Raw genomic sequence first — 14854 nt, 5'->3', positions numbered from 1 at the left:
TTCGCTTTAAGGCAAAGTGTCAGAGAACATTTTTGATTCAAAATCGCCCGTAGAAAGCACTGTACTTCGGTCCTATCACTCTTTTCATAAGACCCTGTATAAATGTTTGACTGTACCATTTCGTATAGTCTCATCCTTCCTAAGGTATCACTGAGTTCTTGATCCTTCATTTTCCATTCCTCTTCAACAACTTTCAGTTTATTCCTTAATTTCTCCAATGCCACATTTTTCTCCCGTATTTCATGTTGACTTTCGATCATGGCGCCGAGTCGGCTTCCGGGACTAAGCGGCGCCGATTCTTCATTCTTGTTAAGCCTTAACTCTTCCAGGAGTTTGCTATTTTCTTCCAGATCTCGTGTAGCCAATTGCAATTGCTCTTTCAAAACTTCTATCTGCGCCTCACGATCTTCGACAACCTGAATATTGTAGGCAGTTAAGGATAAATTTCAAATACATGCGTCACGTGGTAATAGAAACGTACCTTTTTCAATGCCTGTGATTCTGAGACATTCATACTACCAAGATTGAATTCCGACTGAAGTTTTGAAATTAACTGTTGCTGCCTTAAAATTTCTTCTTCTTTGCTCATAAGTACAGTCTGCAAAACAATAAAGGATAAGAATGCTTAAATGTGCTAACAGTCTTGAACAAAACTGTACTCAGCAACATTTTTTTTTTAAATCAGCTGATTTGCTAATCCGCTTTCATGACAAATTATTTCCATGAGAACCATTTCAGCAGAAATATATTACCTTACACGAAGTTCACTTCAATAATGGTTAGTACCGTGGACATCATCTATGAAGAGAAAACCCGAAAAAAAACTTTGCAAGGGTGAAGAGGCGTGAATATTTTCCCCCTCCCGACGCGCGCTAGTCGCGAAGAGAAAAAGTTTTCCTCTCGAGAGAGAACTGTGATAAATGGCCACTGCCAAGATAATCTGACGTTTCCTAGAAACGGCGGGATTCAACTGTATTTCGCGCAAGTGAGAAGCCGCTGCATAAGATACAACCATGATACGATTGTAAGAAAAGCGCATTTTTCTCACTAGGTGACGCTAGTGTTTTTATTTTCACCTCTCTGCCTCGCTGTTCGGGAGGAACGGTACCGTTCCTAGCCTGTAAAAATACTTCATAGATGATGGCCGGCGCGAGGTAGGGAGAAGTGAACTTCGTGTAAAGTAATATATTTCTGATTTCAGTAATACGGTTTTCAGAATGGCTCATCCAAGAAAATTGATTTTACCTAAGACCATTAAACATAGATGAACTCAAATGGAGGTAGGGCGCGTGGTTTTTTTAGGGTAGCGCCCTCATAGCGCCACGCCGCGACCAGTATTGAAACTTTTTCGACTCAAACCATAGCCATAACATGATCTATGAGTCGAAAGGTTTCGGGAATCTCCCGCTAGGGGCGACGACAGACGATGCCTTTGGAAGAAGAGGGGTTTTTGCTTTTCATTTCAGTAAATCTGTGTATAATGGTCTAAAATTGTACCTTCATTCCTTTTCAATAAGACCCCCTTTCCCTGATAGGCCCTTCCCAAAAGGTTTCGAGGCTTGGGGGAACTTGCTTGGAAGGTCCCATAACGCGCATATTAAGTTGATAAATGCGAGGCTATTGGCGTGATATTCTGCGCTACCGATTTTCGTAGGATTGGCTACAGCGAGAATTGCATTGCAGAGACTTGAGGAAAACTGCCATTGGATCATTTTAATATACCCAGGATTTCTTTAGATTTTTTCAGAAAGGCCTATACAACTTAAAAACTAATGATTTGAATTCCATAACGGTTATTTACGGTGTTTCTTGTGCATTATGGGTAGGAGGTGTTCTCTGCTATTGACTGGTTAAGCGACGTTTAACGGGACAAAACAAGGAGAAGTGAAGCAGCTGAAATTACAAACCAATTGGAAGCTAGAAGCCGTACGTGATCTACTGTACCCCATAGATGTCGCTCCATCGCTCACACCCAATTCATCCCATTTTAATACAGGGTTCGTACGAAATTTCTACATTGAAAATCCCTGACTTTTCCAGGTTATCCCTGACCAAATTTTGCCTGTATCCCGGACAATTTTAAGGTGTTCACCAGAGCCCACTTCATCACTCCTGGCTCATATTTAGCAATGCATGAAGAATGGGTTGATATACCAAACAAAATCCCTAACATATCGCTGACTTTTTAGGAAAATGTTTTAAATCCCTGACGTATCCCTGACTTTTTGGGAAAATATTTTAAATCCCTGACGTATCCCTGACTTTTTAGAAAAATTTTTTAAATCCCTCACTTATTCCGGATTTTTTCTCTTATTTTCCATATCCCTGACTTATCCAGGTTTTCCAGGTTCCGTACGAACCCTGTAATAAGCACCCCGAATGAGCCTATTCCCGATACATTTTCCCGCCTATTCCGGTAGCATCATTAAATATTACATAAATTGAGTTAATTACCTTCCATTCTTGAACTCTACGACTGACAGTCTCCATAATTTCGTCATCAACTTCTCCTTTTTGAGAAAGTTGACTCTTCAAGTCTTCAATCTAAGATTTGAAATGACTTAACACTGATTTGAATGAAATTAATTATTGAATGAAATAATTACCTCACTGGCAAGGAGCATTTTCTGTTCCATTATGAGCTTTAACTGAGATTCGCTTTCACCATAAGCTTCCTAAAATGTACATGGAACATAAATGGAACGAAAATGGGCGTTACTAATCTAGCGTATGACGATTTAATAACCGGAACTAACTTTCAGTTTTATGTACTCATCTGTAGTTTTCTCCATTTGATCGACCGCTTCAATTAGTTTCTCGTGTAGTTGACTTTTTTGTGACCTGAGTTCAGAGTTCTCACTTTCCAGAGTCTGTAAGATGTTTGATAAGTTCATGTGATATGTTCCATAGCCTGTCACTGGTTACAAACTGGAGCTTGTCATGAAGTGACATAGGTGAAATGTCATAGATTCTCGTGAAGTGACGCCTGGTGAGGTGCTGTCAAAGGCTTAGTACAGACTAAATAGAATTAGATGGACTGCAAAAATTACCGAGTGTATAGTATTCTCGCGTCGTTCTCGAATTAGCTCGAGCTGTAAGTCTCTAGCATTACGAAGTACAGGTAGTGTCATACTTATGGAACACATCTTATAAACTTATGATTCAATTAATAAATAATGAAAGTCCTTAAGGGGAAACCAATTTACAAAATGAAGATAAACACTTGTGAATCGGGGCTATACAGACTACTGAAGCTACAAGTGGATCTGTTCACACATGGTTCCAAAAGGTGATTATTACATTTACGAAGCAATACAGAAGGACCAATGGCAGCCCATAGAACCCCATACTAAGCGACTAAACAACCAATGTTAAGCTTACTTCCCCCTTTTCAGCCCCAAAATGGAGGGAGGTTATGAAAAACACTGATAGCGTTTTCCCTTGGATCCTCGCGGAGCGCTCCCATGGAGGAATAAAACTAGGAGATCCTATTCTTCAAAAACAGTCTTTAACGAAGCTGGAAACTACTACTACTACCATTTTTATTGCTCCTTGGGAGCGCTCCGCGAGGACCCAAAGGAAAACGTATTAGTCAAATCCCGGCAAAAGCTAGCGCCATCTAGAAAAAGTAAGACGTTAGCTGCTTTCCTCTTTAGAACGCTGATTCCCCCATATCCCCCCCCCACAATCCGGTTTGCTACTATCTGCCGCTAGAGGGCGAATTAACAAGTATTTTTCAACTTTCTCCCTCTGCCATCCTTCCGAACCAGTATTGGTTCGTCCATGCATAAACTACTAGGGCGCGCCGTGCGCGATGCCATATCAGTGTCGCCTTCTGGTGGAAAAGATGTGAAGCTTGCTCATACTATTAGAATTTACCGCATGCGATGTCAAAACAGTGTCACCTTCTGATGGAAAATATCTGTAGCAAGCGACAGGCGGTTGCAACAAGAGCATGAAAAGAGGAACAGAACGTCATAACAGTGTCGCCATCTGGGGTAAAAGTTATGTAGCTTGTCAATAGGGTGCACCATGTGCGACATCAAACCAGTGTCGCCTTCTTGTGGAGAAATTAAAGGTTTGTAACTCGCGTCTTTCGATTGCTATGAAAGCGTGCTACGTGCGACGTCATAACGGTGTCGCCTTCTGGCGGAAAATATCTGGAACTCGCGACTGGCGCTCGTTTAATACAGCACATCGCGTGCGACTTTAAAACGATGTCATTTCTAGTGGAAAATATCTGTATTTTGAGGCTGGTAGTTGCTATAAAAGCGTGACATGTGCAACGTCATATCGGTGTCGACCTCTGACGGAAAAGATCTGTAGCTAGCTACTGGCCGTTGCTACTAGAGAATACCGCGTGCAAGGTCAAAACGGTGTCGCCATCTGGTGGAAAACAACTGCAGTTCACGAATGTCAGTTGTTAATAATGCGTGACACATGGGGTATTATAACAGTGTCGTTCTTTTCAAGATATCTCCAAAAACATCAGACAATAACATAGATATTTCTCAAAACAAGGGACTTGCAAACATAAAAGGCTTTCTTTTCACACTCTATTTGGTAAAAAACGTTGATATCCGAAATGAAAGACACCATAAGTTTATAAGATATGTTCCATAAGTTTATAAGATATGTTTCATAAGTTTATAAGATATGTTTCATAATTTTATAAGATATGTTTCATAAGTATGACACTACCTATACTTTGTAATGCTAGAGACTTACAGCTCGAGCTAGTTTGAGAACGACAAGCAGTCCATATTCCTATTTAGTCTGCATTACTAAGCCTTTGACAGCGCCTAACCAGGCGTCACTTTATGAGAATCTATGATGTTTCACTTACGTTGTCACTTCATGACAAGCTCCAATTTGTAATCCGTGACAAACTTATATGAGGCCAAGTGGCCTTACATGTATTGAGAACAATAAAGTGGATCTCTAATGCATAATTCAAAACAAAAAATTATAGACAGATACCATTATATCATTTAGAAGTTGATGAATCTCTGCGTTTTTAACTTTTATCTTTGCCAAGAGCTCTTTCTCTTTCATTTTGCAGCTTTCTTCTTTCGATACTTCAACATTCTTTATCGTCTCTTTGCTTTCTTCCAGTTGTTCTTGCAACTTCTCAATCTCGTCACGCAAGACACTCCGCTCCTCTTCCTGCTTCTCAACCATTTCAAGAGCCTAAGTACAATTAGAAATAGAAATTAACAATCCAAGCTTTCTCAGAAATCAACCGAGTAGATTGTAACTCATGAACTGTTCACACTTTGTCAAACTCTCGTTTGGTCCTCCATATTTCAGTCTTTTTCGATTCAATTTCTTTAGTCAAAGTCAAGTTTTCCTGTTCGAGTTCCTCGTTTCGAAGATTATGTTTCAGAAGCGACGTATCACTGCCTTTTCTCGAACCCTAAATATAAAAGTAATTAAATAAGTTTTCTTCATGATGAACATGAGTCATAATTTCTAGACTGAAAAAGTTCAGATAATATAACATTATTATACCTCAAAGAAGGGCCATTTTCTAAATATCAAAGGAAGAATATCATCAAAAATACGCGATGTACGAGGTTACCTCCCACTTCTTAAATGTTAGTAGTTTTTGGTAAGCGCCATCTAGTGAGCGAATTCTGTACTTTGATTTTATTCCGTATTTTAAAAATGGCCGCGGACAACAACAATCTTTATGACACAGAGTTAACCCTTAGTCAGGCCCCGAATGAAGTTTGCAAACCCACGATCTCCACTCCCTTCAATCCCTATCACTACTTTTACAGCCAAGAACGGAACATGTTCTACCCCAACTTGCCACTTTTATTTTTCAAAACATACTAATCACCAATGAGAATTAAAAAATATGTTCAAATCATCGGATTCACCGAGCCAAAGGATTTCAGACGATGGTTTTGAACTTCCTGCTTTTGAACGCTAGATGGCTTTAAACACCGACGTTTAAAGAGACAAAATTACCGAATTTTACGCTTTACTTCGACGCTAGATGGCGGTAGCAAAAACTACTAAGACGCAATGGCAGCCCCCTTGGAATTTGCCTGGTAAACGACGTATAAATTATCTCTTATTACAAAATAATTAGCATTTAAATAGGCTTATAAACGAGGACTACTGCCTCGCCATCCGCCATTGGTTTAGTGTAGGGATGCAACGATTCGTAATTTTTCGGAATCGGCCGATTCGATGCATCGGTCTCTAAAAAATTAAATTATACGTGTTAGGCATTATTATGGGAGTGCTACTTGTCAAAAATGTCTAAGGACAATAATCTATCTGATTTGGTTTCCGAGATACGAGTTCATTTAGTTCAACACACATTTTGTCCACTCTTTCTGCTACAACTTGTTTTTGATTAGTTCTTTCTTTGCATTCCGGATAGGAAAAAAGAATTTTAAGCGTGAGTTTTAAGTTTCATTTCCTAAAAAAACCCCTTTCCTTTCTCATCCTTTTAAAAACAAGAAGTAGCATTCAAGACTTCAAGTATTATTACTTTAAGTAAACAAGGGACCGCAGGAATACACGCTAGAGACAATGACACCAAACACATTAGAGGGATAGCTGACAATAATAAAATTCAGACTGTGATAGTGCGACATTGTTTGTGGAACGGGTGGGAAGTGGCAGTGAGCACAAATCGAAAGGAGAGTCAAAGATAGAAGAAGGCAAACCATAACGGCCAGGCACCATAGCTCTGCCGCGCACCTACCTCGGCGCACAGCCGAGGAGTAAGACGTCACGTGATCCGTTGAGAAGGAAATTCAAAAAGGGTAAACCCGAAAATACGGTTAGAGGCTCACACTAGACTAGAGATCAGCATTCAGCGTGGTTACTGTAGCTTTGTAATAACGCGAACAAACTTCTCTGATTTTTTTCACTCTCGGTTGCGCCGATTGCGCATGTGCGCCACGCTCTTAGAGAGCGACTGGTACTGGTAACGTTTTTGAAAGGGGAAGGGGGGCTGACGGAGAATTTGTTTAAATTACGTTATTTGTTAAATTGCAAACTTGTTAGTTCCTTTATACTAGCTCAAAAGATCAGATCTAACCAAAAAGAGTCGGCCGAAAAAAATCGGCCGATTACCCCAGAAAAATCGGCCGATACGATTATTCGGCCAAGAGGCCGATTCTGGCCGAAGCCGATTCTTGGCCGATGCATCGTTGCATCCCTAGTTTAGTGGCGTCTGCTAAATCGAACCCCCCTTACCTCTCTCAGCTGGTGAGAATTCAACAAATCCCGTTACCCCCATTGGATTATTGGCGACTGCTAAACCGAACCACTTACTCCTACAGGATTGGCTGAATTCTAACAGGCTGAGAGACCTAACCGTGAGGTAGGGTTAAGAGGTTCTGGCTAGCAGACGCCACTAAACCAATGGCGGATGGCGCAGTAGTCCTTGATTATTTTCAAGACTATTTAAATGCTAAATATTTTGTATCAAAGAGATCATTTATTTTTTATAAAATTATTCCTTTTATACTAAGAAAAAGGCCATTCTTTTAAGGTATAATCAAGAAGCAATATCTAGTTTACTAGGGAGAAGGTATAAGATGCGCAAGTATACGCGCGCCATAGTCCCAGTCCCTCCTTTTTAAAATACCCGGGGGGGGGGGGGGTAAAAGGACGCCGGGCTATTTCGCTACACTCTCCTCAGTCGGAAAATAATACGTAATTTTCGTCACTCGCGTCGTGCTGACGTGCGTTTTCAAGAACCAATGAGATGCTGGTTGTAATTTAGAGGCGGCGGGGATTAACTCCAGACCTACTATACGTTTGGACCGGAGACAAAGCTGGAAATGTGGCGAATTTATACCTTCTCCCTAGTAAACTAGATATCGCTTTTTGGTATAATAATAGGTTACTTTTCCTTTAAAGGGAGGGTGAAGTAGAAAATCAAGTGATATTTTATCGATTCTTCTACTAATTATAAGACCAGTCTGCGTAGTGAAACATACAGGAAATACCAGCTCCGAATGATTTTAAAATTCTAATTAGGTTCAGATTTTAAGGATAATTTTAAACAAGGACTGCCGACCAATCGCGTAACGTCCTGCCTTTTTGTTAACAAAATTCTCGAGTCACGTTCCATTATCCTTAAAATCTGAACCTAATTTGAATTTTAAAATCATTCAAAAGTATTTCCTGGATGTTTCACTATGCAGACTGGTCTTATAATTAGTAGAAGAATCGATAAAAAATCACTTGATTTTCCACTTCACCCTCCCTTTAATCCATTAAAATGAACTAAATTGTTTTTCTACTTCATTATTCCTTTGTTTAAAATTAATTTTACATTGGGATTAATATTAAATTAATTGATTATAGGGTCACAACTGGTCTTAAACTCTTAATGAAGAAGCAAATGGTCACTGCCACTTGCGACATAATCCTTTGCCTTTCTTTTATGACAAGTGTAAATATTCCGAACCATTGTAATCCAAGCTTTTGGGGATAATCAATCCTAAACCCTTGAATAGTACAAATAGCAGGGTTCATACAATTTTTGGAAAACAAATTTCCCTGAGATTTCCAGGTTGTTCCCATATATGGAGTATCCAATGCAGCAAATGCTATCGAAGGAAGGAAGGGGCAAATTGGACTATAACATACTAAAAGGACATCCCCGTATCTCTAGTAGAACCAGAGTTATGAGCCTCCAAAGTTTAGTGTAATGTTAATCCTATGGAGGGGATGTTCACGTACATTTTGCTCAATTACTCGGCCCCTGTTTGACGCAAAGTTCCCTAATTTCCCTGAATTTTACAAAAAATTCGAAATTCCCCTGAGTTTTCCCTGAGGTTTTTGTCAACTATTTATTTCCCTGATTTTTCCAGGTTTTCCCTGATTTCCAGGTTTGTATGAACCCTGAAATAGAAAATAATTTTCCACTAGACAAGGCAACCAAACTGACATCTCAGTACCTTGACATTCTCCAACTCATCCTTCAGATCTTCAATCTCGGCTAAAAGCTCCTTTTCATGCCGAGCACTCAGTCTTCCTTGATTCTTGGCCATTTGCTCCAATTCTTCCATCGCAACCTCCGCTTGCAACCCTTTCAGCTTGAACACGATGTGATTTATTTATTCATTTTATCTTAACCTAAGGTTTGTTTTCTTAAAGAATGAACTTTTACCTGCAAAACTGCTTTTGACACCAGAAAGAGCTTATGTAGTCTTTTGGGATCATCTCCGTTTGATGGGTTAAACTTAAATCAAATAGGTTTGTGTTAGTATGCACTGAACGCACCAACGTAACATGATTCATCTAGTTGTGTGAACTGATTTGAACTCCCCTAGAGAACACTATATATGTAAAGGCTCAGCCTAGTAAGGGGCTGTTTAGTAACGACAGAGCTGCTCGATGTAACCACTCTTAGATAACTTGTAAATAAACGTAAACGTTGATTATGAATAATTGTGTTTAGTTAGAAACAACGAACACGACATGGTGTCAGAAGGAACATTCGGGAAAAGTTGAGGGGCAGAAGTTGAGATTTTGACGCGGTATAGATAACAAAGTTATGACCAAGGCTTAGCTAAGTTACGCGGGTCGAGCAGCAATAAAATAAATTCGTAAAACTCTAGTGATTAAACAGAATCGCGGTGTATAAACGAAGGACTTTAGTGACTAATAACGAGTCGCAGAGTGCCAAAATCGAACTCTAGGGATTAAAACCGTATCGCGGGGTGTCGAATAAACAATCCAACTAGAAGCTAAACATGCAGGCCGCTGCCGCCGTTACGTCAACAGCATTTCAAGTAATACCCCCCGAACCATTCAATTTCACGAGTCCGAGTGAATGGCCCACATGGAAAAGAAGATTCGAACGTTTCCGCAGAGCGTCAGGACTGAGTTCAAAGGACCAGGAAGATCAAGTCAATGCACTTATTTACCTAATGGGTGACAAGGCAGACGATATCTTTACTTCATTTGGCCTAACGGGTGCGCAAGAAAAGGAGTATCCTACCGTTTTAGCGAAGTTCGAAAGCCATTTCATCATTCGCAGAAATGTTATCTACGATCGTGCTAAGTTCAATACAAGATATCAGAGAGAAGGAGAGACAGCAGACGAATTCATAACGTCAGTCTATTCCTTAGCAGAACACTGCAATTACGGAGCCTTAAAAGAAGAGCTAATCAGAGATCGCATCGTAGTAGGAATCAGCAATAAAGCGCTTTCAGAAAGACTACAGGATGACGACAAGTTGACACTTGAGCAAGCCATTCAAAAAGTACGAAGCATGGAAGATAGACAACGCGAGCAGAAAGATTTAAATGCCACAGTGCATTCGAAGAACGTTGATCGCATACAAAGCAGATCTCGTCCGAAGTTCAAGCCGCAATATCAAGCCAATGCTAAGAGAAAAATCGACCAGAAAGTCCAAAACGAAAAGTATCACGGAGTAAATAAGAAACCTACACCGATGAAAGGATGCACGCATTGCGGAGCTCAAGTTCAACATCCAAGAGTAAATTGCCCTGCCAAGAACGCAAAATGCTATGGATGTAGTAAAACTGGACATTACTCAAAATACTGTCTCAACAAAAACCTTCATGCAGTGGAAGACGTGTTTCTCGGGTCGATAGCGGAAGTAGAGGAAACACCACAGTATCTACATACAATAGCAAGTAATCGAGAAACCAAGTGGCTCGTAACAATCAATGTTGGCAGCATTCCGGTAGAATTCAAAGTGGACACTGGAGCAGATGTCAGCGCAATACCGTTAAGTTTGTACGAGAGCACACTGAACAACTTGGAGCTACTTCCGTCCGATAAAAGACTATTTGGAGCCGGACAGATATTACTCAAGACAAAAGGCCGGATCGAAGCAAAGCTACAACATAAAAGTAATTCTGCGCAAGTAGATCTCTATGTAGTCCAAGACCTTCAAATACCTCTTTTGGGCCTGGCTGCGAGTGAAGATCTAAAGCTGATAAAGAAAATAATGGATATCGGAACAGAGGACAACTCAACCGTTAAGCCAATTGAAGAATTTCCAGCGTTATTTAACGGTCTCGGAAAGATGAAAAACTCGTATAAAATTCGTCTAGAACCAGATGCGCAACCATATGCCTTATCAGTACCAAGAAGGGTTCCTATCGCCTTAATGGAAGAAACAAAACGCGAACTGGATCGTATGGTTCAAAAAGGCGTCATCACAAAAGTTGAAGAGCCAACCGACTGGTGTGCACCAATGGTTATTGTGCAGAAAAGAAACAATAATACAGACGTAGCTCAAGAACCGACGAAACTTCGAATATGTGTCGACTTCACTCAACTAAACAACTACATCCGTAGAGAGAGATTTCAAATGCCAGCTGTTGATCATATCCTTGGCCAACTAAGTGGAGCGAAGATATTTTCCAAGCTCGACGCGAATTCCGGGTATTGGCAGATACCATTGGATCAAGAATCAGCAATTCTAACTACGTTCATAACACCATTCGGTCGATTTTATTTTAACCGCCTACCGTTTGGATTGAGTTCTGCCTCGGAACATTTTCAAAGACAAATAAGCACAGCTTTGGAAGGCGTATCAGGAAATATTAATCTTCAAGATGATGTACTAGTTTTTGGCAAAGACCAAGAAGATCATGACAACAATCTAAGAAGAGCATTGAACGCAATCGAGCAAGCAGGACTAACATTGAACGTGGAAAAGTGCCAGTTTTCCGTACCAAGAGTCAAGTTTGTTGGACATACAGTCGACGGACAAGGAATCAGTCCTGATGACGAGAAAGTGGAGGCGATTAACCAAATACCTCAACCTCAAGATGTAGCCGAACTGAGACGCTTTCTGGGCATGACGAACTACTTGGCAAAATTCATTCCAAAGTTGTCAGAAACAATTCAACCACTGACTTCACTCCTCAGCACAAAGAACCAATGGCAATGGTCTGGACCTCAACAGATAGCTTTCGAAAAAGTTAAAAGGATACTTACGACCAAACCAATACTAGCAATATTCGACCCGTCGAAAAGAACAATTGTATCAGCTGATGCATCCTCTTTCGGAATTGGAGCCGTAATTAGACAAGAACAAGAAAATCAAGAACTCAGAGTCGTCGCATATGCTTCCAAAACTCTCACCCCTGCCGAGCAAAAATATGCTCAAATAGAAAAAGAGGCATTGGCCATGGCATGGGCTTGTAAACGCTTTGAAGACTATATATTGGGATTAACAATTGACATCGAAACAGACCACAAGCCGCTAGTCTCTATCATGCAGAGTAAATCGTTGGACGACCTATCACCTCGCTTGCAGCGACTTCGTATACGCATGATGAGATATGATTATAAAGTCTTCTATACGCCAGGAAAGGACCTTACTATAGCAGATACTTTGTCCAGAGGTCCACTGCCAGAGACTGGAGACAGCGAACTGGAAGAAGAATTCGATGCACACATCCAATTAATTATGTCAAACTTACCAGCTTCTGACGTTAGACTTGCAGAAATATGGAAGGAGCAACAAAAAGATACAACTTGCCAAACCATAACCAGTCACGTAAACCAAGGCTGGCCAACACGGAAGAATGTTAACCAAGAACTGATGAAGTACTACCCATTTAGAAACGAGATCACCATACAGCATGGTCTACTTATGAAAGGAGCGAGAATCCTGATACCTCGATCAATACAAATGGATATCTTAGAGAAAATTCATGAAGGCCATCAGGGTATTTCTAAATGCAGAGCTCGCGCAAATACATCAGTTTGGTGGCCAGGAATTTCGAGAGAAATAGAAGACACAGTAAGAAATTGTCAAGCTTGTACAAAGGAAGCCAGAAATCAACATGAACCATTATGTCCCAGCGAATTTCCTGATAGACCCTGGAAGATCGTCGCAATGGATCTATTTTACTTGTCTGGAAAAACCTACTTGCTTGTCACCGACTTCTACTCAAGATACTTCGAAATTCGAGAACTACGAGATCAAAGCTCTAAAACCATAATAAATCAAGTGAAATCAATATTCGCCACTCACGGAATTCCAGAGATAGTAAAAAGCGACAACGGACCACAGTTCAGAAGCGAATTTAGCCGATTTTCTACGGAGTATGGCTTTACTCATATAACTTCAAGCCCAAGATTTGCACAAAGTAATGGTTTTGCCGAAGCAGCTGTCAAGATCGTCAAGCAAACACTAAAGAAAAGTAACGATCCGTACCTTGCTCTGCTCTCATATCGCACAACTCCATTAGCCAACGGGTATACTCCTGCTCAACTCTTAATGGGAAGAAAGCTGCGGTCAACACTTCCGATAAATATCAAAGAACTGCAACCGAGAATTCCACCGTACGATATAATACGAAAACGAGAAGAACATCGGCGCGAAAAGCAAAAGGAAAATTACAACAGAAGACATGGTGTACATCACCTGCCCACCTTAATAAAAGGGGAAAATGTGTGGATTACAGATTTGCGAATTCAAGCCACAGTGAGAAATCCAGCTAAAGAACCGAGATCCTACATTCTGGATACACCCAACGGAACTGTTCGTAGGAATAGGTATCATCTTATTCCGATGCCAAAAACCCCAGAGTCGAGACAACCAGTTTTGCCCGAGGTAGTCCCTGAGTATCCAGTCATATCAAATCAACTTAACCATCCAGAGTTGCCCGAAAACCCAACCAATGACCCAGATACGCCAGATGATCAAACCCCAGCGATTCCAGATGATCAAACTCCAGCGATTCCACATGGTCAAAATCAATCACCACCTAGAGACGTCAGTCCTTCACGACAGCTGATGAATGCGGAACCTGTAATAGCTGACGAACAAGTGACGATTCACAACCAAAACGAAGCCTCATCTACGAGCGAACCAGAATTTAAACCAAGCAATAAACGTAAATCTCAAGAGACTGTATTAAGAACTCGAAGTGGTAGACAAATTAAAAAGAGACAGAAATTAGATTTATGAACTATATAACTAAAGATATTAGGATATTTTATGCTTAGTGTAATGTTTGATAAGAAATCAGAAATATATAATTGTAGACATAGCTAGTTAGCGTGCAAAGATTTTAAAATTGAATTTAACGTAAACTTCGTAAAGCAGGGATATTTTAAAATCTAATTGTATAAATATAATTTTTAACTTAAGAGAAAGGATGTGTTAGTATGCACTGAACGCACCAACGTAACATGATTCATCTAGTTGTGTGAACTGATTTGAACTCCCCTAGAGAACACTATATATGTAAAGGCTCAGCCTAGTAAGGGGCTGTTTAGTAACGACAGAGCTGCTCGATGTAACCACTCTTAGATAACTTGTAAATAAACGTAAACGTTGATTATGAATAATTGTGTTTAGTTAGAAACAACGAACACGACAAGGTTAATTAAAAACAATGGCAAATTTATATTCTAATTAGGGTTCTTACATTAATTAGTTTTTTGTAGAAACTTTTGGCTAAATCATCATTTATGTCCTGAAGATTGCATTTGTCAATTTCGTTCCAATCAATAGGCGCCATGTGAACAGCGGAAGCGCGAACTTATTATATTTTACACAAGAGAATAGGGTAATGGCAGCCCTCTGCCTTCGATTGTATTAAGCTCTATGGGGAAATAACATGGGGTGCCATTAGTCTATATTGCACGTGTTTTTGTTATTTATTTTTAGGTAGTCATGGTCTTTTTTTCACGCATTTGTTACTTACCATGTGTACCAATAATAATAGAGGTTATTAAAAAAATACGAACCCCATGGAATCCATGTAACACACAACCACAGGGTTCCACTTTACAATTTTGAAATTCGAGTTGAAAAATCCAAGTTGACTTAACACAGGCTCGGACACAAAGTGGCACTACCAATCGTCGAAGCAT

At 40.1% G+C, this 14854-nt stretch overlaps 1 protein-coding gene across 1 annotated transcript in view; it reads right to left on the bottom strand.

The window, feature by feature from the left end:
- LOC149681523 (centrosomal protein of 290 kDa-like) overlaps window positions 1–14854 on the bottom strand; it is a 249160-nt gene that overhangs the window by 68560 nt on the left and 165746 nt on the right. Inside the window, exons 12-18 of the mRNA XM_089834228.1 lie at window positions 5276–5416; window positions 4981–5190; window positions 2757–2870; window positions 2607–2675; window positions 2455–2544; window positions 482–598; window positions 117–416 (exon numbers count right to left, since the gene is read on the bottom strand). Of these exons, the coding sequence (XP_089690354.1) occupies window positions 117–416; window positions 482–598; window positions 2455–2544; window positions 2607–2675; window positions 2757–2870; window positions 4981–5190; window positions 5276–5416 (1041 nt within the window). The remainder of the gene's footprint in view (window positions 1–116; window positions 417–481; window positions 599–2454; window positions 2545–2606; window positions 2676–2756; window positions 2871–4980; window positions 5191–5275; window positions 5417–14854) is intronic.

The sequence above is a fragment of the Phalangium opilio genome, unplaced genomic scaffold (genome assembly GCF_054372755.1).
Source record: "Phalangium opilio isolate 3A_F unplaced genomic scaffold, DU_Popi_V2 ptg000038l_1, whole genome shotgun sequence".
NCBI lineage: Eukaryota > Metazoa > Arthropoda > Arachnida > Opiliones > Phalangiidae > Phalangium > Phalangium opilio.
This window is presented reverse-complemented; position numbering and strand designations above follow the sequence as displayed.